The sequence below is a fragment of the Phyllostomus hastatus genome, unplaced genomic scaffold, assembly GCF_019186645.2.
Source record: "Phyllostomus hastatus isolate PE091 unplaced genomic scaffold, TTU_PhHast_1.1 phas_scaffold_46, whole genome shotgun sequence".
Taxonomy (NCBI): Eukaryota; Metazoa; Chordata; class Mammalia; order Chiroptera; family Phyllostomidae; genus Phyllostomus; species Phyllostomus hastatus.
Window position 1 is genome coordinate 9,079,838 of NW_025334032.1, and position 26,009 is coordinate 9,105,846.

The window sequence follows — 26,009 nt, forward strand, 5'->3', positions numbered from 1 at the left end:
ATGAGAATCATAGGAATACCAGAAGGGGAAGAAAAGGAGGAAGGGCTAGATACTGTGTTTGAAAAAATAATGACAGAAAACTTTCTGAACCTGGAGAGGAGAAAAACCATGCAAGTTCAGGAAGAAAAGAGGGTCCCAATGAAGATGAACACAAAGAGGCCTACTTCAAGACACATCACTATTAAAATGCCAAGTTTTAAAGACAAAGAAAGAATCTTAAAGACAGCAAGAGAGAAACAAGAAGTAGCATACAAGGTAACTCTGATAAGGCCAGTAGCTGATTTCTCAATGAAAATATGACAAGCCAGAAGCAAATGGCAAGAAATATTCCAAGTAGTGAAAAGCAAAGGCCTGCAATGAAGACTACTCTATCCAGTGAAGCTCTCAATTAAAATGGAAGATTTTACATATCAATAATACCTTAAATGTTAATGGGTTAAATGCTCTAATCATAAGAGCATTTATGATTATTGCATAAATCATAAGATATGGGGTAGCTGATTGGATAAGAAATCATGACCCACACATATGCTGCCTATAAGAGACCCACCTCAGAACAGAAGACCTATACAGGCTGAAAGTGAAGGGTTGGGAAAAAGTATTCCAGGCAAATGAACAGGAAAAAAAAGCTGGGATAGCAATACTCATATCAGACAAAATACACTTCAAAACAAGGTCCATAAAAAGAGGCCCATGAGGACATTTCATAATACTCAAGGAAAGAACCTATCAAGAAGACATAAATGTTATAAATATATATGCACACAACATAGGAGCACTCAAATATATAAGTAAAATATAGGGGCATTTCAAGAAAATGTATTGACAGCAACACAATCATAGTAGGGGATTTTATCACCCCACTGTCAAAAATGGATAGACCTTCCAAACAAAATATCATCAAAGATATTGCTGCATTGAACAATGCCCTAGATCAAATGGACTTAACTGATTATATATATAATATATATAGTAATCCTTTCATCCCAAAGAAACAAAATACACATTCTTTTCAAATGCACATGGAACATTTTCCAAGACAGACCACATGGTAGGACACAAAACAAGCCTCAACAAACTCAAGAAAATTGAAATAATTTCAATTTCAAGCATTTTCTCTAACAACAAGGGACTGAAACTAGAAATCAACCTCAAGAAAAAAGTCAAAACACTCAAATTTATGGAGATCAAATAACATAATATTAAACAATGAATGGGTCAATAATGAGATCAAGGAAGAAATCAAAATGTTTCTGGAAACAAAGAAATGAACACACAACATAAGTCCAAAATTATGGGAAGTAGTGAGGGCAGACCAGGGAGGGACATTTATAGGAATACAGAATGACCTAAAAAATATAAAAACATTTGAAATAAACAACCTAACCCTACATCCACAAGAACTGGAGGAACAAAAACAAACAAAGCCAGAGGGAGCAAAGAGCATTTTTGTATACCAGCAATGAAGTATCAGAAACAGAAATCAGGAAGAAAATCTCATTTGCTGTAGCAACAAGAAAAATAAAGTAATTAGGAAAAACCTAACCAAGGAGGTAAAAGACCTGTACTCAAAAAACTATACAAGACTGAAGAAAGAAATCAAGGAAGACACAAATAAATGGATACATATACCATGTTTATGGATTGGAAGAACAAAGTAAGAGAGATCACAATACCTGATACCAACCTATATTATAAGGCCACAGTAGTAAAAGAGTCTGGTACTGGCATAAGAACAGACACATAGATCAGTGGAACATAGTAGAAAACTCAGAAATAAACCCAAGTCTCTATGGTCAATTCATATTTTACCATGGGGTCAGAAGCATAAAACTGAGTAAAAATAGCCTCTACAGCAGATGGTGTTGGGAGACCTGGACAGCAACATGCAAAAAAAATGAAACTTGATCACCAATTTGCACCATACACGGAAATAAACTCAAGGTGGATAAAAAATTTAAATATAAGTTATGACACCATAAAAGTGCTAGGGAAGAATATAGGCATGAAAATCTCAGATATTACATGCAGCAATATTTTCACTGATATGTCCCCTAAAGAAAGGGACATAAAGGTAAATATAAACAAGTGGGACTTCATCAAAATAAAAAGCTTCTGCATGGCTGAAGAAAATATTAGCAAAATGAAAAGGTATCAAATCATATGGAAAAATATATTTGCAAATGATACCTCAGACAAGGGTCTGATTTCCAAAATATATAAAGGACTCATATGACTCCACTCTAGGGATACAAATGACCCAATTAAAAAATGTCATACATTTTTTAGTGTATGGCATACGTTAAAAAGGAGGACATACAGAGGGTCCAGAGACACATGAAAAGATGCTCAGCATCACTAGGCATCAGAGAGTTGGAAATTAAAACCACAATGAGATAACATTTCACACTGGTCAGAATAGCTATCATAAACAAATCAACAAACAATAAGTGCTGGAGAGGTTGTGGAGAAAAGGGAACCCTAGTGCACTGTTGGTGGGAATGCAGACTGGTACAACTACTATGGAAAACAGTATGGAACTTCCTCAGAAAACTAAAAATGGATCTGTCTTTTGACCTGGCAATTCCACTGCTGGGATTATACCCTAAGAACACTGAAACATCAATCCAAAGAACTTATGCACCCAATGTTCATAGCATCACAATTTATAATAGCCAAGTGCTGGAAGCAACCTAAGTGCCCATCAGTATATGAGTGGATCAAAAAACTGTGGTACATTTACGCAATGGAATACTATTCAGCAGAAAGAAAGAAGGAACTCCTGTCCTTTGCAAGAGCATGGATGGATCTGGAGAACATTATGCTAAGTGAAATAAGCCAGGTGGTAAAAAACAAATACCACATGATTTCAACTATAAGTGGAACCCTAATCAGCAAAACAAACAAGCAAGCAAAATATAACGAGAGACAGTGAAATAAAGAACAACCTGACAGTAACCATAGGGGATGTGGGAGGGGATAACATGGGAAAGGGGAGGTATCATTAAGGAATATGTATGAAGGACAATGGACAAAACCAAAGGGTGTAGGATCGAGCATAGGGATGGGTGTGGAGTGGGAGAATGGTGAAGAGAAAGTGGAGACAATTTTACCTGAACAACAATAAAAAAAGGTTAGGTATCGTGAGAGTAAGGTATTCCTTTTTTAAAGGGGAGAATCCTGCCATAAAGAAGAGGTGGGAAATGCAATGGTGTTGGTTGCTCCATCCTGGTGAGCAGCTAAGGCTCTGTCTCTAACTACAGAATAGGCATGCTGAGACAAAAAATAAATATGGTTCAAATGAAAGAACAGATCAAGGGTCCAAAAAAAATGATGAAGAGATGGCCAACCTATCAGATTCACAGTTCAAAACACTAGTAATGCTCACAGAAATGGTTAAGTATGGTTACAAACTAGAGGAAGAAGTGAAAGCTATGAAAAGTGAAATAAAGGAAAATATACAGGGAACCAACAGTGGAGAGGCTTAGGAACATCCAGGACAACTTTAAACGTTCCAGCCTCCAAATCATAGGGGCACCAGAAGGAGAAGAGTAAGAGAAAGAAATTGAAAACTTATTTGAACAAATAATGAAGGAGAATTTCTTTAATTTGGTAAATAAAATAGATGTCCAGGAAGTCCAGGAAGCTCAGGGAGTAGCAAAGAAGTTAGGCCCAAGGAAGCACACACCAAGACACATCATAATTACATTACCCATGATTAAAGATAAGGAGAGAATCTTGCAAGCAGCAAGAAAAAGAGAGAGAGTTACCTACAAAGGAGTTCCCATTGGACTATCAGCTGATTTCTCAAAAGAAACCTTGAAGGTAAGAAAGGGCTGGAAAGAAGTATTTGAAGTCATGAAAGGCAAGGACCTACATCCAAGGTTTCTCTATCCAGTAAAGCTATCATTTAGAATGGGAGGGCAGATAAAGTGCTTCCCAGATAAAGTCAATTTAAAGGAGTTCATCATCACCAAGCCCTTGTTATATAAAATGTTAAAGGATCTTATATAAGAAAAAGAAGATGATAAAAACTATGAACAGTAAAATGACAACAAACTCACAACTATCAACTACTGAACCTAAGCACAAAATAAGCAAGTACAGCAGGAACAGAATCACAGAAATGAAAATCACATGGAGGGGTTATCAGTGGGGAAGGGTATGGGGGCAAATGTACAGGGAATAGGAAGCATAAATGGTAGGTACAAAATAGACAGGGGGAAGTTACTAATAATATGGGAAATGGAGAAGCCAAAGAACTTATATGTATGACCTGTAGACATGAGCTAAAGTAGGTGAATGGTGGTGGGAGTGGGGTTTGCTGAGTGGAGGGAAGAAATAAAGGGATAAAAGGATAAAGGGATAAAGGGAAGAAATAAAGGGATAACTGCAGTAGCATAGTCAATAAAATATATTTAAAAATAAAAAATAAAAGTTTGATCATAAGAAAAAAAGAAGTGGGAAAGGAAAACTCAAGGCAATTCAATTCTTTTAAGCAGGATGATTTTGAGAATGTATACATATGGAAGTTGAAGAAATAGAAATGTATTCCCTATCTGGCCTGCATAGCTTTTTGGCAACTTTAGTAAATTCTAGTAGTATCTATACTACAGTTTGAAGACTTTTATTCTAAACTAATGTGGTTTTTTTGAAAGGATAATCTTGAGCGGCAATAGGATGTCAAATATTACAAGGAAGATAAGTTGTTTCCTGCTGTAAATGTTTCCTAGATGGAAAACTGAGCGATGTCTTTGATAATCAAATGAGTGTCATAATCTGAATTTCATCAAGTCTTGTTGATGAGAAATTTTAATGCACTGGCACCTTAATTGAAGTTTTTCCCTCTCTCTACTTTTTATAGAAGGTAGTGGTAGTCTTATTATGTAAATATACATAATACTTTTATTATTATTTTAAATCAGATATCATCATCACATTGTTTTACGTCTTCAAGCAATTCTCCCCTAGTATGGTTTTCTTGGGGACAATCATAATCTGTAGGCCTAATTATTTGAGTATTTATTTTTTTTAATTTTATCATCACCTGAGGACATTTTTTTTCCATTGCTTTTGGAGAGAGTTTGGATAGAAGAGCGAAAAACATCAAAATGAGAAACATTGATTGGTTGCCTCCTGTACACACCTGGAGTAGGGACAGCAATCAGACCCACAACCTATGTATGTGCCCTCCCTAGGAATCAACCCACAAACTTTTGGTGACAGGACCAGGCTCCAGCAAACTGAGCCACATCAGCTAGGGCTAGAGTGTTTAATCAAGAGTTTCTTTTTAGTATTTTTCAAAGAACAATTTACTGTTTGAGGAACTTCACCTTATTTACACTCTACAATTGAATAGTAAAGAAATCTTGACAGTTGTCACAAAGACTCAAATAGACAAAACTTTACAAAAATTATTTTCATTTATTCAAGCCTTTCAAATAAAATACTCATTTAATATCATACAGAAACAATAAAATACATAATTTATTCAGCTTTTCAAAGTCATTTAAAAATACAGAACTGTCATTTTAAAAGCTCAGCTATTTTTCTTCCCTCTAGCACATTAGGAAAAAAAGAAAACAGAAATCACAAGACACCACATCATCTAAGAAAGCCAAGTTCTTTTTCACTCACATATCTTGATCAGCAGGGAGGAAAAACCTGTTTGCTGTAGCTGCTGGCATCCAGGCCCTTGACTTTGGGTGTGTGGGAATTATAAGAATTCATAGTGTGCTTTTAGTGCACCTGTCTTGTCACCTATTTGATGAAGAAAGTATAGGAAGTATTTCACAATAGACCAAAAGTCTTCCTTTTGCACTGTTGGAATCATGTTCTTTAACTTTCCCTAATAAGAAAATGTGCACCACCTTTCCCCTACTATCTTTAACAGAAGTCCCTAGTCCCTTGTAATATATTTGTCTAGTGATAGAAAAATATATGGGTATTATTAAATTGTAAGTGTGAATCTTGTATAAAAAAGGTATAAATGTTACAACATTGCAAAGCAGCATCCTCACACCTCTTAAAACTAAATTAAGAGTTAATATTCATGTTCCTGTAATGCCAAGGTGCACCAGCAGATCTAAACTCACATTATCTAAATGCAAAAGGCCCTTTGGAGCCAAAATATTTGAAAGGGAGTCAATGAGGCAGTAAAAATGTCCAAAAGGAAAATGGAACTAAAACACTGTGAACTGAGTTATGTGCTTGCATCTTGCTGCAGAATGAGGGAAATTAAATTAGACACTATAATTAAGAACCCAACATTCAGCCAGTTGTTTTCCTGTTGCCATAATACCCTGCTGCTATTGAACAAATCCACTTGCTTCTTCTTACTACACCTACTTACAGCCTTCAAGGAACTCACTTGACACTGGCCCTTCCTTCTTATGGACCTAGGCATGTTCTCTTTTTTCCTCAAATACTGTTTAATACTCACTTCCCCCACAGCTCTCTGACTTCATTCCTCTTATTGTTATTTACTTCTGCACAACTATTAGACTCTTGTCATGTATTTCAAGTGTGTTTCTGTTATTTGTGCTTTCCCATATATTAGCTGTTATCTCCCACTGAATTGAATTCACTCACTGGAGTAGTAGTGTTTCTTCCAATACTTCTACTGTCTTTGTGATTCTTGCCACCTCCTTGTTCCATGATGCCTACTATGAGGCTTCATAGGAAACAAATAGCTGTCATATTAGCCAATGTGGACCTGTTTTATGCAGGCAAACCTTGAGAAGTTCCTCTCCAGGGTTTTAAGAACACTTTTCTAAATTCAAGCCATTTTTTTTAAAGCAAGAAGTCTAGTGGGTATATAATATCAGTGATGAGTATGGTCATGATTCTAATTTGGTTACTAGATTCTATTTAGTAACTTTTCTCTTATTTTTGCTTTTGGATTATAACTTAGAGAAGTGACAATTTCTGCATTTTTGTATACAAGACATCAGATATTTGTCCATGTTACACTACAAAGTTATATAAATAGGTTCCAACATTTTCAAAATAATATGTCAATGAAAGACATTAATTTCAATCTTTTTAACAATTGTAAATACTGGAGAAAATTTTAATCACTATAATAATAATTCAGTGGATCTATTTTATAATACAAAAAGTCAAGTGCTCATCTCTGAGCTATGAAATTCTGGGTAAGTTCTGTCCAGGAATTCTGGCAGGTTTAGTCTGAGGTCTGAGGGTATTTATTTGGCATATTTTTAAGACACAAAAATATTTATATACATATAAACATTTGTCATATTAAAGATTTGGATCACCATCTCTGGCACCAAAACCAATATATATATATATGGATTCATTTGGAAATTAAGATTTCACTTCATTTTTTCCTACCAAATATTCCATCAAAACAAATAATTAAATATTATTACAGCTGAAGCATATTCCTTAGAATTCTTCTTTTTTGTCCACTTGTTTACTTTTCATGTGCTTGAAATCCTTCATTCACCTTATAGAGTGATGACTCGGAGACTGTTTCATTGTTTTTGCTTTCTAGAAATTCCTCATTGTCTTTTCCACAACATTTCTTATATGACAAGTAAACTAGAAAAAATACACAAGACGTTAAGCAAATTTGATAATAATTAGCTGCAAACTCTGAACAGTGATTGTAAGCTATGGTCCAAAAAGCAGTTTGCACATTCTGTAGGCCGGAGGCTACTTAGAGAAAGCAATCACCATTCCTAGTTCCATGAACACTCATGATTAGAGGAATGATTGCACTTCAGGAAGACCTAGCATACAACTGTACAGAATACTTGCTCCCATGACTTATGCAGTTGGTATTCACCAACAGCAACAGTAGCAAACATTTATTCCATACCTACCATCTCTCAGTTAATTTGCAGTCAATAATTATTGTACATGCTAAGGAGTGATATCCAGGACCTTGGTCTAATAGTCTATGTGGGAAAACTTGAGCTGGAATAGCACTCCATCTCTCCCAGCCTTTATTCATTCCTTCTCATTAGAAGAGGATGGGGTGGAGTGTGGTGGCTGATTGGTGATCATGATGCCAATCAGCATTCTCTGGTACACAGAGCTGCTAGTTTCTGGTGGTAGCTATTTCTCAGCATATTTTTGAGATCAGCTCATCTGGACAGAGTATCCTGCAAAGGGACACCAGTAGTTTATGTGTGTATATGTGCGTTGTGTGCACATCTGTAAGACAGTGGTGGAAGTGGGCGCTATTAAACAAGCCAATTTGGTTGCAATTTCAAGCTATATTTTCTAATTGTTTTGTCTGTAATAAAAATGTGATTTTGCTATCTAAATATCTGATTTTTTTCTATCTCTTAATTGTTTCCAATGTTCACAGGGGAAAAGAAGGCTTTATTTATCCTCAAATTTCAGTACTTCACCCTTAAAATTGGTATAATAATATTGTCTACCTCATAGGGTAGTTGTAAACATTAAATGAGATAAAATAGTAAGGTGGCTAGCATGGCTCTATGAGAATAGTGAGTGCTCAGAAAATATTAACTATCATTATAATACACAGCTGTGAGAAACAATATCTTTCTTCAAAGATTTTAATATGCCAAGATAAATATCTCCTTGGGCTGGTCCCTGCACTTCTAGTAATATTTTAGACTTGAAGCCACTGAATTATTGAACCTATTGAATTGAGTTTGTGGTTAATTAAAAATCCCAACATTTTTATTATAAACACTTTTGAACTAGAATGCCCTCAATTTATATGTACACCATTGATTTTATTTAACCAAACTGTTTATTGCTTTCTTTCTCTCCTTCCTTCCTCCTATTCTCCCTCCTTCCCTTTTCTTGTTCCAAAAAATATTTAGATTTCTAATTACCAAATTTAGATTTCTTTTTACCAAAATACACTTCCAAATATTATATATGCTTAATAAAGATGACTTCTTGTTTTCCAAACCAATGTGTGGATTCAATTGGAATTAAAATTTTACTGCTAAAGTTGGGAAAGGATAAGACTTATACTGATGCCTGCCTCATCATTCTTTCATTTATCCATTAATTCTTTTGGAGTTAGTTATTCAACTAGCAGATCTACTTAATTGTCCTATCAACCAGTCTACTTTCTCTGGCTTGTCTAGTAGATATGCTAATTATTTGGAAAGTCTTAAGATGTACCAAATGGGTATATCTGTATCACACAAGAAAATAAAGTAATTAGGCCATGAATCCCTGTCTCCTGCATTGTTGATAAATCAGAGGAAGGCTTCCAGTGGTTTCAGTGAGTCCTAAACTAGAAAGGTAAACTGTTCTTTGATAATGACATTCAAGATAGTGGTGCAGAAAGTGATTAGCACCCAGAGGCAAGTTGAATACCTATTAGAGTAAAAATTTAAAACCGAGCCCAAACAAAACTCTATTTCTAGGAATTTTATAACAATGTTCACATAATTTCTGTCCTTCACCTTCACTATATAATCCAAGTTAAAATGCCATGTAACTTAAAAGAGCAGTTTCTGTATTTTAAAAAAAGTAGAATATAAAAACAGAGGTTAAACATCATGAGTCCTTGGAAAACAAAATGTAGAAAAAGGTTTCAATAAGGTAAAGGCAAGCAGGTGACAGGGGCTAATGTATGAACACTATATACTACATCAAGTAAAATTAAAAATCAGTTAGCTATCCCTAGTATTTGAAATAAAGAACATATTTGCTTCAACTGTTTCAACTATATAGGCATTTAAAAATGTATGTGTACATATTCACACACACACATAGCTATTTCCCAATATAACTTAGCCTGCTAAATATCCTTTTTATATCATTTTTTCTGATAAATATCCTATATTTATAAATCATATCAACACAATGTTTTGAAAAAATGACCAGGTCTGAATTCCTGGAAGAATGGAGAAAGACATACAATAACACGGTGCTACCAGGTCAGTGTGCCTCCCTAACTACTGAGGGAAAGAAAGTCAATGGAGAGAATCAATCTCCACTACTTTACACTTAAAAATAATCTTTACTAGAACCTTTTGGTAAAATTACAATAATTTCATCAGCAGTAGAGAAGTCATGATAATATTATAGGTGGCTTTTCCCACCGGTTTTTTCCACTGCCAGAAAAAGGCAATTATTTAACTCATTGCCAGAAAAAGGTTGTTAATAAAAAGCCATATTAGTAAACCTCAGATTTTTCAAAGAACATCATAATGAAATGTGATTAATATTATTCCTTACTTCCTAAGAAGATTGCTGCAAAGGTGAGCTGGAAAATGCTGTAGATGAGTGGGAAGGTGAAGACCTGATTAAGCTCCTCATAGGTGAAAGAGAGCTGGACTACGGTTGAACACAGCTGAGTGTTCTGCATTCCTGTTTCCAAAGCAATTGTTCGGCACCTGAAAGAAATGTTAAGATAATATATGTTTTTATTTCTTGTTGTTTTGTTTTGTTTTGTTTTGCTTTGCTTTGTTATTGTATTACTTTAAAAGCAGATACAAGGTCTGTCTGGAAAAAGCCCAGCCATTGTTAATATAATGAGAACAGTTTGTGTGACATTGATGTAATCTGGCAGCCAAAGAGAGTGGACTGAAGTGTGCATGTGTGAACAATGACGACTAGTCAGTGGGGGCGGCAGATGTGGTTGAGTGAGCGTGTGTACTGTGTGGCCATTAAATTAAAAAATGACTGAGCTAGTAAAGCAACAAATCTGCATCAAATTTTGCATTAAGCTTGAATTTTCCTTCTTGGAAACTATTTGGACAATTCAGAAGGCCACATCTATGAGCAACTGGTGATTGGTGGCACCAACACAACAATGCACCTGCTCATGTATCAGGTCTTGTGCGGGGTTTTTTTAGTGAAACATCAAATCACCCAGGACTTAGCCCAGGTTTGGTGCGCTGCAACTTCTGGCTTTTCCTAAAACTAAAATCACCTTTGAAAGGGAAGCTATTTCAGACCATCAATTAGATTCAGGAAAATATGAAGAAGCAGGAGATGGTGATTGGGAGAATGATGTGCAGTCACAAGATGCCTACTTTGAAGGGAACTGAGGTGTCATTGTCCTACATACAGTGTTTCTTGTATCTTCAATAAATGTCTCTATTTTTCATATTACATGGCTGGATACTTTCTGGAAAGACTTCATATAATGAGAACAAGTACATATATATAATATATGTAGGTATGTTTTTAATGTATATATGCAACATATAATTTTGTTTATATAGAATAAGTATATGACTTATATAATATTATAAAAATAAATATTTTCTCTAGATACTTACACTCATATGTACATAGGTCAATTCTTGCCCTAGTCATCTTTCATGATTGTTATGATGGATATTAAATGGATATAAAACTATATAAGTTAAAAAGTAATATGCAAGCAAAAGCCATGGTTGTTGTTTCCTCCTTTTTACATTAAAGAAAAAAAATAAAACCCTGTAGACTATAACATCTTTTTGTTCAGGGAAGCAATGAATACCAGATGGCTTATTTTATCCCCTGAGTGGTAAAACATACCTATATCTATATATCTTCTATATCCATATGTATATATGGATATATATATGCATAGAGAATATTTATTTATATTTAATATATCATATAACATTTAGTAATAAGTAATATATTTAATATAAATAGAAGTATATGTTAAAAATATATTACATTAAAAGCAGGTATATATAAATTAAAAATATATATGTAAAAGGAGCAGCTCATTTATCCTGGTGTTCCATGAATGTCAAAAGAGGTTCATTTCACTCTGTTCCATTAGAGGAAGCAGGCAAGACAGAGTATTTGTTGTTTAAAAACTTTTTTTGCCCTCAACCTAAGACATTTTTTATTGCTTTTAGAGAAGAGGAAGGGGGAAAGAAAGAGAGAAAGAAACACTGATGTGAGAGAGAAACATCAATCCATTGCCTCCTGCATGTGCCCCAACTGGAGGTCAAACCCACAACCCAGGTATGTGCCCCAATGAACCCTCAAACCTTCAGTTTATGGGGAAACACTCCTACCAACTGAGTCACAACAGTTATGGCTAATTTTGTTTTTAATCATTAAATCTTGATAAAAAAAATCTTCAAGACAATTGTTCCAGCCCTTATTCTACAGAACAGAAAAGTCAAAGAAAGAATAAGTGCCTGGCCCAAGGTCTCACAGTTGGTGAGTGGTCAGTCAGAGTGCAAACCCAGTTGACGAGACTCATGTCACACTCTTTCCACTGTTTACAGTGTCTCTTCTCTTTCCCAGCCTCACCTACATACTGGCACTTTCCTCTGCCTATTGACTTAGATGGGCTAGTCAGAGAGGAAATGTTTTTGCTCAATATCAAACCCATAAATGATAAACCCCATTCTAATAGCACCTTTGGATAATGTGTTCATCCTATTGCTGGCTGTAAAAACCCTCATCTATTATAAGGCCAAACTCTGTGCTTTTGTTAATGTTACTTTACTTGGAGAATAAGGACAAAGACAGTGGAAGAGCTCAACCTGCATTATATAGGGTGTGGTCCAAAAGAAGTTCAGGAAAAGAGAGACAGTATTTTCTTTCTGGGAGACTTACATAATCTAGGGGAAAATGACATTTAGAAATAGGGTAAATGTTATTACAGTTGGAAGATTTTGAATTTGTCATCAGTATTTATTTATAGTTGTTATGAGTTGAATTGTATCCTACCAGATGCGATCTTACTTAGAAATAGGGTCATTGCAGATATAATTAGTTAAGATAAGGTGATTAGAGTACATCCTAATCCACCATGACTGGTGTCTTTATAAAAGGGAGAAATTTGGATTTAGAGACACACATTGAAGGAAGACAATGTGAAGAGAAATGGGAGAAGATGGCAAACTACAAGACAAGGAGAAAGGCCTGGGACAGTTTCTCCCTCACATCCCTCAGAAACCAGTGCTACTACACACTGGTTTTGGACGTCTAGCCTCCATAACTGTAAGACAATAAATTTCTGTTGTATAGGTGAACCTAGTTGGGATACTTTGTTACAGCAACACTAGCAAAGTAATACGATAGCTATTACAGAAAAAAGTTCCCAGTCAGTTTTATCAAAATACCATACCTGTGCCAGGGCTGACCAGCTATCCTAGCCAGAAAAAACCCTAGAGAGTAACCAGCCACAGGAAATATTGTTCCTACAATCCACAATTTAGGAGCTATGATCCAGGCAGCTTGGTACAGTATTCCTCCAACCACAGCTATGAGCACGATAAGGACTGCACCTGTGATGGACCCAATCTGGAAGAAAAACAAAAACAAACCCAACAACTGTGATAGTGAAGTTTCCTCTTAGTATATTCCTTATCTGATGGCCATGGTCAGCCCACGAGAAACACATGCTTGTCTCATGTCCTAATTTTTAGGAAAATAACAGGACATATAACCTCCATGCTAGAGTAACCTGAAGAAGATAGTCTAGCTTGCAAATTATTCCTGTCAGAGAGGAAGAAACCCCACTCAATAAAACCCAGAAGACCTGGCTCCCAGATTCCACATCTGTTCTCCCTGTTTTGATAAATCTTGAAACCTCTCTGAATCTTCTTGATCTATAATTGAAGACAAAATCTTGTCCTGGCCACCTTTTATGATTGTTACCATAATGAGAAAATGGATGTAAAACTCTATAAAAACTCTGCAAAAAAATCCACTGCTGTTATTGTTTTCTCCCTTTCACATTAAAAAAATTAGATTTTTGAACTTTTTTTGTCCAGAGAATACCAACCAAGTCCTTCCCCCTAATCAGTGAAATATGACTATGTCTCTATGTTTATATATCTGTGTCATTGATGTTTATAGCATCTTTACCATATCCGTATTATCTAGCTATAGTTAGTGAAGTGAAATGAATGGTTACAGATTATTATATGTATCACCTACTAATTACCTGGTACTGAATTAGCCAGATAGATACAGGGATAAGAAAGATATGATCTATTTTAAGACCATTGTGGAGATGTATTTTATAATACAAACCCATATAAGAGAGATAAAAGTAAAATGCTATGGGAGAACAGAGTAGAGTAAAACCAAGATGTGATGTGTGAGTTGGGCATCTCAAAGGGTAAATAGAAATTTTTCCTGTAGTTGGAGTAAGGAAAGGCATCCTAGAAGAGTGGGCTGCATGTCTAACAACTTAATGTAACACTCCCTCCCGAATTAGATTTATGCTATGATAAGAAAACCAATGTAGTAGCTGGAAAGACTTATTCAACTCAAACTGTGGTGCATTTGACTGTGCAGCCTATGACATGGGTCACTTACCTTAAGTATGATCTTGGCCTTCTGGGGCCATTTGTGATTAACAAACATTCCAATGGAAACAGGAACAACAAGAGCAACCAAAGATGTACCTAAAATTGACAGAAGAGCAATTTGATCAATAGGACACAGCACAAGTAAAGAAGAAAACGAAAGAGTAAACAGCCTGAAGAAAGGTTTAGGTAATGTATCAGTCCTTCTCAGATACACAAAACAGAATAAAAACAAACAAACTCTCCTTTTTTATCCACATCAGTAAAAAAGTTAATATTATTGGAGAGAATTAATAATATTGATATAAATCCTTTCCCTAATTCCTAGATTAATTTTTTAGAGTTTCCTATACTGCCAATCATTATATTTTAGTTTCAGTGTGTCAGAATCTTGACTTAGTTTGTGTTTGGATCTTTATATTCTGGGAAAATACTTTGTTCAAAGTGTATGTGTGTGTGATTTCTTGGAGAGACCTAGATAATATTTTATATCTGTCTGTTACTTCATGGTGTAGTAGTAAAAGAAAAAGTTTGAACTTCTCCAGACTTTTGGTGGGCTAATCACTTCTAGTTAAGACTGACTCAAATCTAAAGCAGAGATGTGAGAGAATAGGTCCAAAAGCATGCTTTACAGTTTCTGCAAGATAATATATTTGGTAATGTCTCAAGTAATTATAATCCTTTGCAGGAATGTGCTCACCCAGCCAGATAAAAGGGTCATGCTTCAATTTCATCTTACTAAATTTACTGGTGTTCTTGGGCAATATGGTTTGTTTCTCCGTATTGAACACTTATTTGTCCAATAGCTGCTCATGGGCCATTTTTTTTATCATTCTTTTAAATCAATAAGAGAAAGTGAAATTGAATAATGAAATTCTGAAAGCACATGTTGTTTAGTATTAGAGCAGATTGAACTAGGACTGGAAAACAGATTCTAGAATCCAAATCTGTAATATTGAATTTAAAATAAATATACTAGTGATAAAAACACATATTTTTGTAGCCTTCTGGTGGCTAAGGGTACCAATAGCAAGACAAAAAAAAGATGGTGAAGAGCCATCAGGAGAAAATGGTGGAATAATGGATATGTAGAAGGTCATTTATAGATATACCGACTGGTAAGAGCCCTCAGAAAAATCTCCATTGAGTATCCTTACATCCTGATACTTTGGGAGGAAACTTCCTCCTCTGGGTCCCCAGACTATTCCCTAAATTGTGTGAAGTGATTGTACTGTGGTAGCTTAAATCTAGGTACAAATACTGTGCATGGAATATGTGTGGTTAGGTTTTGGTAATATATTTTTTAATGTGTTAGATCTGTGATAAAGCAGCCCACTCCCATGTTTGGCTGCTCTGAGAGGCTTTATCTCTTTGGGACAACCCAAGGCTACTGAATAAATAGGCAAGCAGGACCACCTGCCGAAATCCATGGCAGACTTCCTCTCCTTACCAAATGAAGCCAGATAAAATTTTTCCGGGACTTCAAGTTGACTGCAAAAGACACTCTTTACCCTTCACACTTAGAGTGTGTGATTCCTGCCTAGAGAGGTGAGTTGTTCTAACTCTTTACTCCCCAGTGTGCTAGAGATCCTGCTTTTTTCTTGCCTCAGGCTCTGTTTGTTTTTCTTATTCTTCATAAGTTTGTGTTTTCTGTCAAATGCTTATCTACTTATCTGCTTATAGTTATACTATTTGAATCATAACTTGGTATTTAATCAAGTTTACACAGCAGATAATAAGGAGGAAAGAAAGATAGAAGAAGAAAAGAGAATGAAAGAGAATGGTGAATGGAGTCATGTGGTAGAACTTGTAGCCAGGTAATCTTGGAGCTGGACCTTATTCAAAAACTGTGAGAACTATGCAGATCTATTAAGCCCTCTGAGCCTTGGTTTCCCTGTTTGTGAAATTGGTAAAATTATGTTTCTCTTACAGTGTTATGAGAACTAAGTGGAGAAATAGATATACAGTTTGTGGTACTGGATACTCTCAAATGTAGGGTAAAGAGTAGTAGAACAGCCCTGGATGGTGTAGCTCAGTGGATTGAATGTGGGCTGTGAATCAAAGGGTTGCCAGTCCAATTCCCAGTCAGGGCATATGCCTGGGTTGTGGGGCAGGTCCCCAGTGGAGGCCACGTGAGAGGTAACCACACATTGACATTTCTCTCCCTCTCTGTCTCCATCCCTTCCCCTCTCTCTAAAAATAAATAATAAAATCTTAAAAAAAAGAGTAGTAGAACAACTTGCTGCAGTGGGTTTTCAGTGGGACCAGCTGTAAATCTGCCTCCTCCTCCACCCAGTTGTCATCATCTGAAAGGGCTCAGTGGTGTTTATTGAATCCTCAGAGCATGGTGAGCACTTGTGTAGAACCTATGTCAAATAGTCCTGCCCACAGAGCAGAGTAGAGCACTCTAGGGGGCTAATTCCAGCTCCCTGGTCATCTTGGACAAATTAAAAAGTTACCTTGAACTTCAATTTCCTCATCTAAAAAGTAGTGATGACTTCTTTTGAAGAATTTAAGTTGTTTGCTTTATACATTAAAGGATTAGGAAACCAATAGCAAGAAGGTTAGGTTGGAAAGAGGCTTAGGCAGAATGGAGAGTAAGTTGAATTAATACTTTGGTTTTCAAGCTCTCATTTAAATGCTTTTTTTTATCTTTTTAAAAAACATAGAGTAATATAGAATTAAAGCTCTTCATTCCACAGACAAGTTCTTTGAGAGGCCTGCAATCTATAACACTCAAGCAAACTGCATTTCTTAACCCTAAGGAAGGTGTTGCCCAAGGCAACAGGGAGAGAGCTCAGCAGCATGAGCATAGGTAGGTGGTTATGCAGGTCATCCTAAAACCTAAAACCTGTTTGCAGTAGGAGATTATGTCTGATTTGGAGGAGTTCCCAAAGTCAGTAGAACGGCCTTGACCAGGGAAATCCCATACTGAACATTGTGTGTCAAGGAGAACCACTTAAAAATTTCTAATTAATTAATTAATTAAATTATTGGGGGGGGGGTCTGATGGCATGGGGAGAGAGAAGGGATTATTTGAAAATATTACAGTATAGTTGTCCACAGTTAGTATTTCCAAAGTAAGGGATTTTTAGGTGTCATCCATTCCAGCTTCCCATGTCAACAGAAATGCCTTTTACAAACATCCTGCTGAGTCATTATTTAGCCTTTGCTTTAATGCTCCCTTCAATGGGACACCTATATACCTCTTTGAGGCAGCTCATCAGGGTGACATTTGTCTCCAAGGTCAGCTGAAAACAGACTACTTATCATGTAATGTATCTAGTAACTGGTACTGATGTACTATTTTCCCTACATCTCATTCTTGATATGATAGTTCTATGGGAAATGTCTGCTTTTGATAGACTAGGAATCATCTTTTTCTTGACACCATGTTACACTAACAACTTAGTCTTCCACCATCATTTATTGTTCCAGAAATAGAAAAGAGCTCCGTTGGGGTGGGGGTGAATATCTGGGAGTTGAAATGAGTGGAGACAGAGGTATAACTAGCAAATTTGATTTCCTGGGCATCAGTGCCAGACTGTGCCAGTAAATCAACTTTCAAATCAAGATGTGGCTCACAGCTAAATGTTATAAGCAATATGTTTTATATAGTAGTTTCCGATTGCTACACTTGTGATTGCTTACTGGGTGTCCTATATTTGAATCATTGGTGAAATGTTTTTTGTATTTCTTCAGGCTAAGTGTCTGGGAGAAAATTCTTGTTCTTATGAACTAGTTGCATTGTGGGTTAATGGAAATATAGCAACTTGTCTTCCTAAGGTCCAGACAGCTGTGCCAGGGGACCCTTTAAGTTGGCCCCTCTCCTTGATGATTTCAATGGAGGGAAAAACAGGCTCTCTTGTGGTGTCAAGATTTGGAATTCAGATTCTGCCAACTCAAATTCAAATGCAGGATTCACTTGTAATGAAATCCTAATTGGGCACAAACTGCTGCTGGTGCAAGAGATAAATACTAGCTGGGTCGAAGCATGGCCTGAGAATGTAGCCAGGGATAGGCAGAGAGTAGAATAACAATATTCAGAAATCTTGCAGAGGAATGACTTACCTATGTTATTATAGGGAATTATGATCGTCCCAGAGTCGACCCACATTTTGGTATAGATTAAGAGGCACAGTGGCATCATTCCCAGGGCCAGCAGCGTGGAGCATGTAGTCATGCTGACGCTGAAAAGAAACAGGTAGGTTGATATGTCCACCTAAGTTTTCTAGGGGAGAAGTTGTTTCATTTTCCAATTCATGATTAGAAAGTCCTACAAAAAACTGTCTCAACTAGCAGCACCATCTAGTCTGATGGATAGAAATATACATGCACCCCAGTTTCTGCAGGGTTCAGCCTTGGGCAAAATGGTGAGATCTGTATTTGGTATCTTCCTACTCTGTCTTGTGCCATCCCTTCCTCCCTGTTGGTTCTCAACAAATAGAGAATATATTTAATGGCCATTTAAACTCATTATTAAACAAGATCAATTGTGCTTGGACATGCCTGCCTTTGAACCTTCAATGAGAGAACAGTAAACAGATTTGTGCACAAGAAACATCAGGGGCTTCACAATGTCTGTCTATGTTGGGATGAGATGGGCCTCCCTGGGTCCTTAGAGGAGAATTCATGTCCAGGAGAGGAGGTTTCAGTGTATTTCCTTAAAGAGACAAATTATTGACCCAAATGCTTATATCTTGAGAAAAGAAGAGAGGCTGACTCTCCCCCAAACAAAGAAAACATACAAGCAGATAAGGTAGTCCTGGATTCTATTTCTGCTAAGAAAATACCAAGTGTGTAGTCAGAAGAACCAGGGTCTGGTACATTTCTGCCAACAGCATCTATGTTTTAGTGATGGACCTGGTTAAGTGAGTGGATTTTTACTTTTGACATGGGAAGATTAATATGGAATGGTGTTATTTTCTATACTGCGACAGTAGATGGAAGAGAAGTTTTTGGGTAATGAGTCTTCCTGCTCCCATTAAAGTACTCTGCATACAAGGGTACATTCTTTGCTCAGAGACCAGAGCCTTAAAATAATTAGGCCAGACATTAAGGCACTCCCTGGGTTGGAAGCAGGCATGGCCACTTACTATGTGACTTTGGTTATTTTACTTCAATTTACTTCTCTTTGCCCATTTTCTCATCTGTAATATGAAGATCATAATCACTGCCACCTCATAGACTATGAGGACTGACTGAGCCAGTGAGTCCAGTACTTACAATAATGCAAGGTGCTCATTAAAAGCTAGTTGATGTTATCATATATCTAGCCATAATGCATGCTATATTGCAGCATAATTCCAAATCAGGAAATTCAATAAATTTTTCTGGTAGTCTCTTTCTCTAATAGCTATAGCATTGAGACTAGCAGAGTAATTTTGTAAAGGTATTATATATAAACTTGCAGGAAGATGCAAGTTATGTGCACCACCTGCCTCCTCCCCAAGAAATAACAAAACAACTACCTTACAAATGCTAAGGAAAACAACTGCAGGTAAAAAATTTCATTTCAATGCATCCAACTTAGCAAAGTTTTGGCAAAATAAAGGACATGAACAGTGTTTATCAGGGGGCTTAACTTCCCTAATAATCACTTTTTAAATAAAAAACCAGGAATGACCTCAATTAAAATGTGTTTTAAACAATTTAGGAAAAAATACTTGTCTTAGTAGAGCTAAAGCAGTGTAACAACAATCAGTGCTAGAGTACATGTAAACCACTTCTAAGAAGTTCAGTTGATTATGGTGACAGGCTAACTTAATTTATATACAAAATAAAATGCTAAGGCAGTGTTCTATGGCACAGTAAGGTAATTTCTTATAAATTATACTTTGTTCTACTTAAAATTACAATATGGGGTTTGCTAAAGATGTTCCCCTCCTTACCTTTCTTACTTTCTATGCCATTCTCTTTTTTAATCTTTTATTTTTTAAAATAAATGAGAATAGATTTCAAGTTATCCTATAATTAGCCCTGGCTGGTGTAGCTCAGTGGATTGAGCTCGGGCTGTGAACCAAAGGGTCGCTAGTTCAATTCCCAGTCAGGTCACATGCCTGGGTTGCAGGTCAGGTCCCCAGTGGGGGCCATGTGAGAAGCAATCACACATTGATATTTCTCTCCCTCTCTTTCTCCCTCCCTTCCCCTCTTTCTAAAAATAAATAAAATCTTTTTTAAAAATAAAGTTATCCCATAATTAAATTACTTTTAGTCCAGAGTGTCCTATAGGTTTTCTTGAGTGGAGATGAGAAAGTGGTGATGGAAGAAAGCAGTATTCATTACCTGGATCATAGTGAAGAGAAGCCTGAGAATTTTTTGCTTTAAACTATGAGAAAAATTTTAGAAGGAATTCTGTTTTTCTCCTTTGTTTTTATTTGAAATTTCCTTATGAAAGCTTAAATTCTGAGTTATTGCTAAGACAATTTATGAGTAGTATTATGGTTTTGGGTTTTGCAAGAGCAGTTTTTTAAAGGCCACAGGAAGGATAAGACAGGAGCTGGAGAAGGAATAGTTCAGCTTTCATGGACATCTTGACAGTGAGGTGCTGCTAGGAGGCAAGAGAAATGGTGACTGGAAGTCAATGTTTGAAATAATAAGAGAACACCATCAAACCACTCAAAATTAGTTGAAAATTCACAGATAAATAATTTTAAGAAGCAATGTTGGGGAACTTATTAGTAAAAGAAAAAATCATTTTATATGAAAGAAATTTGAAGTCCTATAAAGAGCATAGTTGCCAGTAATAGAAATACCACTATGAATTTATATTAAAATGAGAGAAAATGTAAGGAAAAAAAAAGCTCTTGTCTTTAATTCTCAGCTTTAGGTCTATTTACTACCAGAAAAAATTACTTTACCTTTTGGAAATAAAAGCAATGAATGACAATTCAGTGAATGTTGGGGAATTTGGTGAAGTCAGTGATAAGAAATGCAAAAGATTTTAATCATACTAAAAGTGAAACACCAAGTTTAAATATTAAAAGGAGTGTGTATGGGTGATGCTAGAAAGTGTATATGTGGTAGAAAAATAATGCTGAAGAAAGGATAAGAGTCTGGACAGAGACAAATGGACAGGTCTGGATTCGAGTTCTGATTCTGATGGGACTGACTATGTGACCTTGGTCAAGGTTATGAACCTTAATTTTATCATCTATGACATGCCATAGATAGTAGTACTGACCTCAGAGGATTATTGTGGGGATTAAATACACCAATACATTTAGAGTACTTACACTGTATGTGCTCAATAAGTATTAGCTAGTAAAATAAAAATAGATGCTACATGAGAGAAACAAAATGTGGTTACTCTGAGGAAAAAGAAAAAAAAATCAAAGTGTTGGGTTAGTTCTTAGAGAGGAGCTGACATTTGTGTGGTTGAAGTGGGAAGGATTGCTTTAAATTTGTGATAAACTAAGGAGTCAGGGATCTTGAACAACTACAACAACAGGAAGCTGAACAATGTAACAATAGATATGGTAGGAATATCTAGAAACTATTGACTATAGAAAATAATAAAAGGCAGTGTAGAAAGTGCACAGAAGTGGAAAAATTGGGGGAAACTGAAGAAAGGATATGAACTTGAGAAGGAAAAGTCCTTGTGTGGTATGGCTGATGTCATTGCTAAGAAAGGAAAGATTCAAAAATGGGGAATCTCTGGGGGTAAAGCAGACACAAGAAGGTGGATGTCTCTGTGTCCCCTGAACTATGGACCTAGGACTCAGCAGATACACCTGAAAATGTCACTTTTATTTTTCCCTGCAACAATTTCTGCATAAGGTGCCCATTGTACAGTTAGAATAGGTGAAAGTACCTGTGCACTGATCAGATAGAACTTTCTAGGCTAGAGTAGGGGAGGATTTAGAGAAGGAGCTGCAATATCACCTGCTATATTTCAATGAGCAAGGATCCAATGAGCGAGGTCTGTTATTTCATTTGTGTGTGTGTGTGTGTGTATGTTTTGTTGTTGTTGTTGTATGTGTGGTTCCTTCCTTCCTTCCTCTCTTCCTTCTTCTCCACACCCCCTTCACTAGAGATTTCAACATGCAACGGTTTCCCAGGTTTGGAAGAGGTAATGGGATGAGGAAAAGATTATTTTGTTTCTTCTCCCAGGAACCATATCTGGGAAAGTTAAAGCCAAATACAGTTGTTTTTCTGGCACTGTGTTAGGGTTAGGGTATCTGTTCAACTAGTTATACGTGTTGCTATAAACAATCATATGACTGCCATTACTAGAGTTTAAGTGGAAATGAAGAAGGTAAAGTTCCAAGAAGATAAAATTAGAAATACAGATGGTAGATAGTACTGTATCAAAATAAATTACCAGGAGACTTTAGTTATCTAGTGCTCACTTCAGAAGAATTAAAGTGTTGGAAAACTGTTTCCCAATAGCAGACATATTACTCTCTTAATTGGATTTAAAGAAATAACTGAAGAGTTTTCCCCTAACATATGCAATGTATAATGTCATCATCTTACATGATAACACAACTTAACCTCTTTGTAATGTTTATGGGTCATCATGATAAACATTATTAGCTCTGCTAAAATATATGTCTTGTGGGTGATTGTATTTGTTCCTAAGTAAGAAATGCAGAGACTACTACTGTGCTTGTTGAGTTATCCTCTTTACTCTGGAGGCACTTTGTTTTTTTTTCTCTTAAGATCAAACTTTCAGGGTCATTTGCTGCTGTGGGACTCAGGCCTGTCTCTCTAGCTTTCCCTCCCCACTCCAGGTTTCTCATCCTCTGGGCTGGGAAATAGCACCATAGAGTGTTAGAATTAGGAGAGTAAGTAGGTCCTGTGTAAGGAAAGTTTATGAGATTAAGTAGAATTTATTCTGGGTATGCAATGTCTTCTACTGGGTCTTGTTTGAGGTCTAGATAGATGAAATTGCTAGAGAAGTTGCTATTGGACTGGAGACATATTGGTGTTATTTTGGAGACAAAGGGGATCTGTGGGGTGCACACTTTCTAGAATGAAAATTAAAATTTTCCATGCCATGCCTCCTGTTATACGGCTTTTTTTGTCTTGCTGAAGGATACATTTTCAAATTTTGCTTTTGGTTCTTATTTCTTAATATTATTGTTTCTTACAGGAATTGTTATAAAGTGTAGAGAAGATTATACAATCATCTCAAGAGAACTAAGATTTCCTTAAAACCACAGAAAAGTGTAAGTTGGAGCTTTAAATTTAGGGTGTTGCAGTTTTGGCCGGTAGAAGAGAACCTGTTTCAAGAGCCAAACAACCCAGTATCACATATACCTTTCTATCTTACAAAATAACTACATGCATGGCATTATGTTGAAGTAGAAGACCCTTCAATTTTGTTAAAAAGTTACAAGTATAGCTGACCCTTGAATAACTATTAGGTTTAGGGGCACAGATTCCACACCCCACTGTACAGGAGAAAATCCATGTGTCACTTTTGACTTCCTGAAAAGGCTTACTAATAATTGGAAGCTGTCTACTCTTGACCAGGACTCTCACCAATAGCATACTCAATTAACATATATTTTGTATGTTATATGTATTATATACTGTATTCTTACAACAAAGTAAGCTAAAGAAAAGATGGTATTAAGAAAATCATAAAGAGCCCTGGCTGGCGTGGTTCAGTGGATTGAGCACTAGCCTGTAAACCAAAAGGTTGCTGGTTTGATGTCCAGTCAGGGCACATGCCTGGGTTGCACTCTAGGTCCCTGGTTTGGGGCAGAGACAACCAATTGATGTTTCTCTCCCTCTCTTTCTCCCTTCCTTCCCCTTTCTCTAAAAATAAACAAATAAAATCTAAAAAAAGAAAATCATAAAGAAGAGAAAATACATTTACAGTATTTATTGAAAAAAATCCACATGTAACTGGACCTGCACAGTTCAAACCCATATTATTCAAGGGTTAATGAGTGTTATGTCAAAGCTGTTTAGTGGAAATCAAAGTCCCATATTCAATTTAGTTTACTCCCATCAACAAGCTTTTAGAATTCTCAACTCTGTATGCCCATACACAGGTCAAACCAAGTTAAAGTCTAAAAAGACCTTATTGGTATATGGTGGTTCATAAATTAACTAAATCTGAACAGCACTTGCCATCCTTTGTTCTTTACAGGACTTTCCTTAGGGGAAAAATCTGTTGTAAGGAAGATACAGTATTTTCTTATGTGAAAAATATGTACTGTGAAGGTATATAATTTCCATGGTTTTTCTAAAACTCATGGTGAAATTAGCACCAACTATGTGGTGTCTGCCTCCCAATCACTCACTAGGCACTGGATCAACCTGGAATAGTTTACATTTTGCAATGGTTACATTTCTACACTTTGAGCTTCTTTCTTCCTAGTATAGGATCTGGTGATTAAGCTGAATGCCAGGTATACAGTGTTTAATGAGCACATACTACATATACACCTGACCTTTTTTGCAGAAATTCATACTTGTTACAGGAAAATAGGAATTGTGAGGTAAGAAAAAAGACATTTGTGTATTAAATGTATTAAATGACTTCCAGCATTAAAATTCTCAGACTTATCATATTAATGTTTGTTGTATTTCTATTATTTTTTTTCCCTAGTGCTAGTTCAGCCTAGCGTAGGATGAATTGGGAAAATATTGCAATGTAGCTTATTCTCTGGCAAGAAGAGAAACAATTTTCTGTTTATTTTATGGTGAGGTAAGCATAATTTAAAAAAGAAGCTTTTGTAGTTTTTTTCTTTTAATACCAGTAGAAGAGAAACAAATGTACAAATTATTTCTTAGTCTGTATGACAAGAAAAAGCTCATCCAAAGAACTAGCTGTTTTTGGTGGAGTTGACTGTATCATCATAGGTTCTAATGTTTAATGAACAATTCTATTTCATAATTGCACTCAGAGTAACTCCCCACCACACAGTAGTTGTTTTTTTCTTTCCAATACCAGAGAGGAAAACTTCCTGAACTGTAGCTTATGGGGCTTGGAAAAGATTTTTTTTTTTAACTTTGAATCTTTCCCAAAGATAAACATCAGTTATCCAGTTCCCTTTTAACTGAGTTAGATTAAAAAAACACACACAAACACAAAATGTAATCCACAAATTCTAATATGTAATCTCAGCTATGCAGGATGGTGAGTAAATTCATTTATTCCCTTCTGTTTAAATTCCCAGTTGTAGCCTCATTCAGTGGCAGAACGGATAGATGTTCACAATGCGATAGGCTTCTGAAAGATTAATTCAAAGTGATAGCAGTATAGGAAGATTTAGATATCTTACCTCAGGTCCATGTCGCCATCGACCCAATAGGCCAAAATATTGGATGCAGTTCCTCCAGGACAGCATCCCATGATCAGCACCACTACGGCCTGGATGGGAAGGATGTCAAAGGCCACCGACAGGATGAATCCCACAAGGGGCATGATTCCAAACTGACAGAGGAAGCCAATGCATATGCCCCACGGCCGCTTTATGTGCCCCAGGAATTTCTTAATGTCCACATTGCAACCCATGGAGAACATCACCATAGCCAGTAGAATGGTCAGGACGGTACTCAAGACCGAACTTAGAATGGTGTTGAAATTGCTGACAGGTACCACACAGGATGAACCATTGCAAATTGTTGCAGTGGCCGAACAGCTTGTTGAATTATTCATTGCTGGCTTTTGGCTCAAATGGTCACAGAAATCCACAGAAGCACCAATCTTCCACTTGCCACTAGGTAAGTAGTGCCTACTGCAGTCACGTCAAACTTTTAAACCCTTTCTAAACCTGTCATTTGGTGTCTCTTTCAAAAACCACC

At 36.3% G+C, this 26,009-nt stretch overlaps 1 protein-coding gene across 1 annotated transcript; it reads right to left on the reverse strand.

The window, feature by feature from the left end:
• Positions 1-5,469: 5,469 nt before the first annotated feature.
• SLC10A2 (solute carrier family 10 member 2) lies at positions 5,470-26,009 on the reverse strand. The gene is made up of 6 exons (XM_045821511.1): positions 25,487-26,009; positions 18,315-18,433; positions 14,254-14,342; positions 13,055-13,230; positions 10,204-10,361; positions 5,470-7,566 (listed from the first exon to the last, which is right to left on the reverse strand). The coding sequence occupies exons 1-6, from the start codon at positions 25,861-25,863 to the stop codon at positions 7,439-7,441; spliced, it is 1,047 nt and encodes a 348-aa protein (XP_045677467.1). The 5' UTR covers positions 25,864-26,009; the 3' UTR covers positions 5,470-7,438.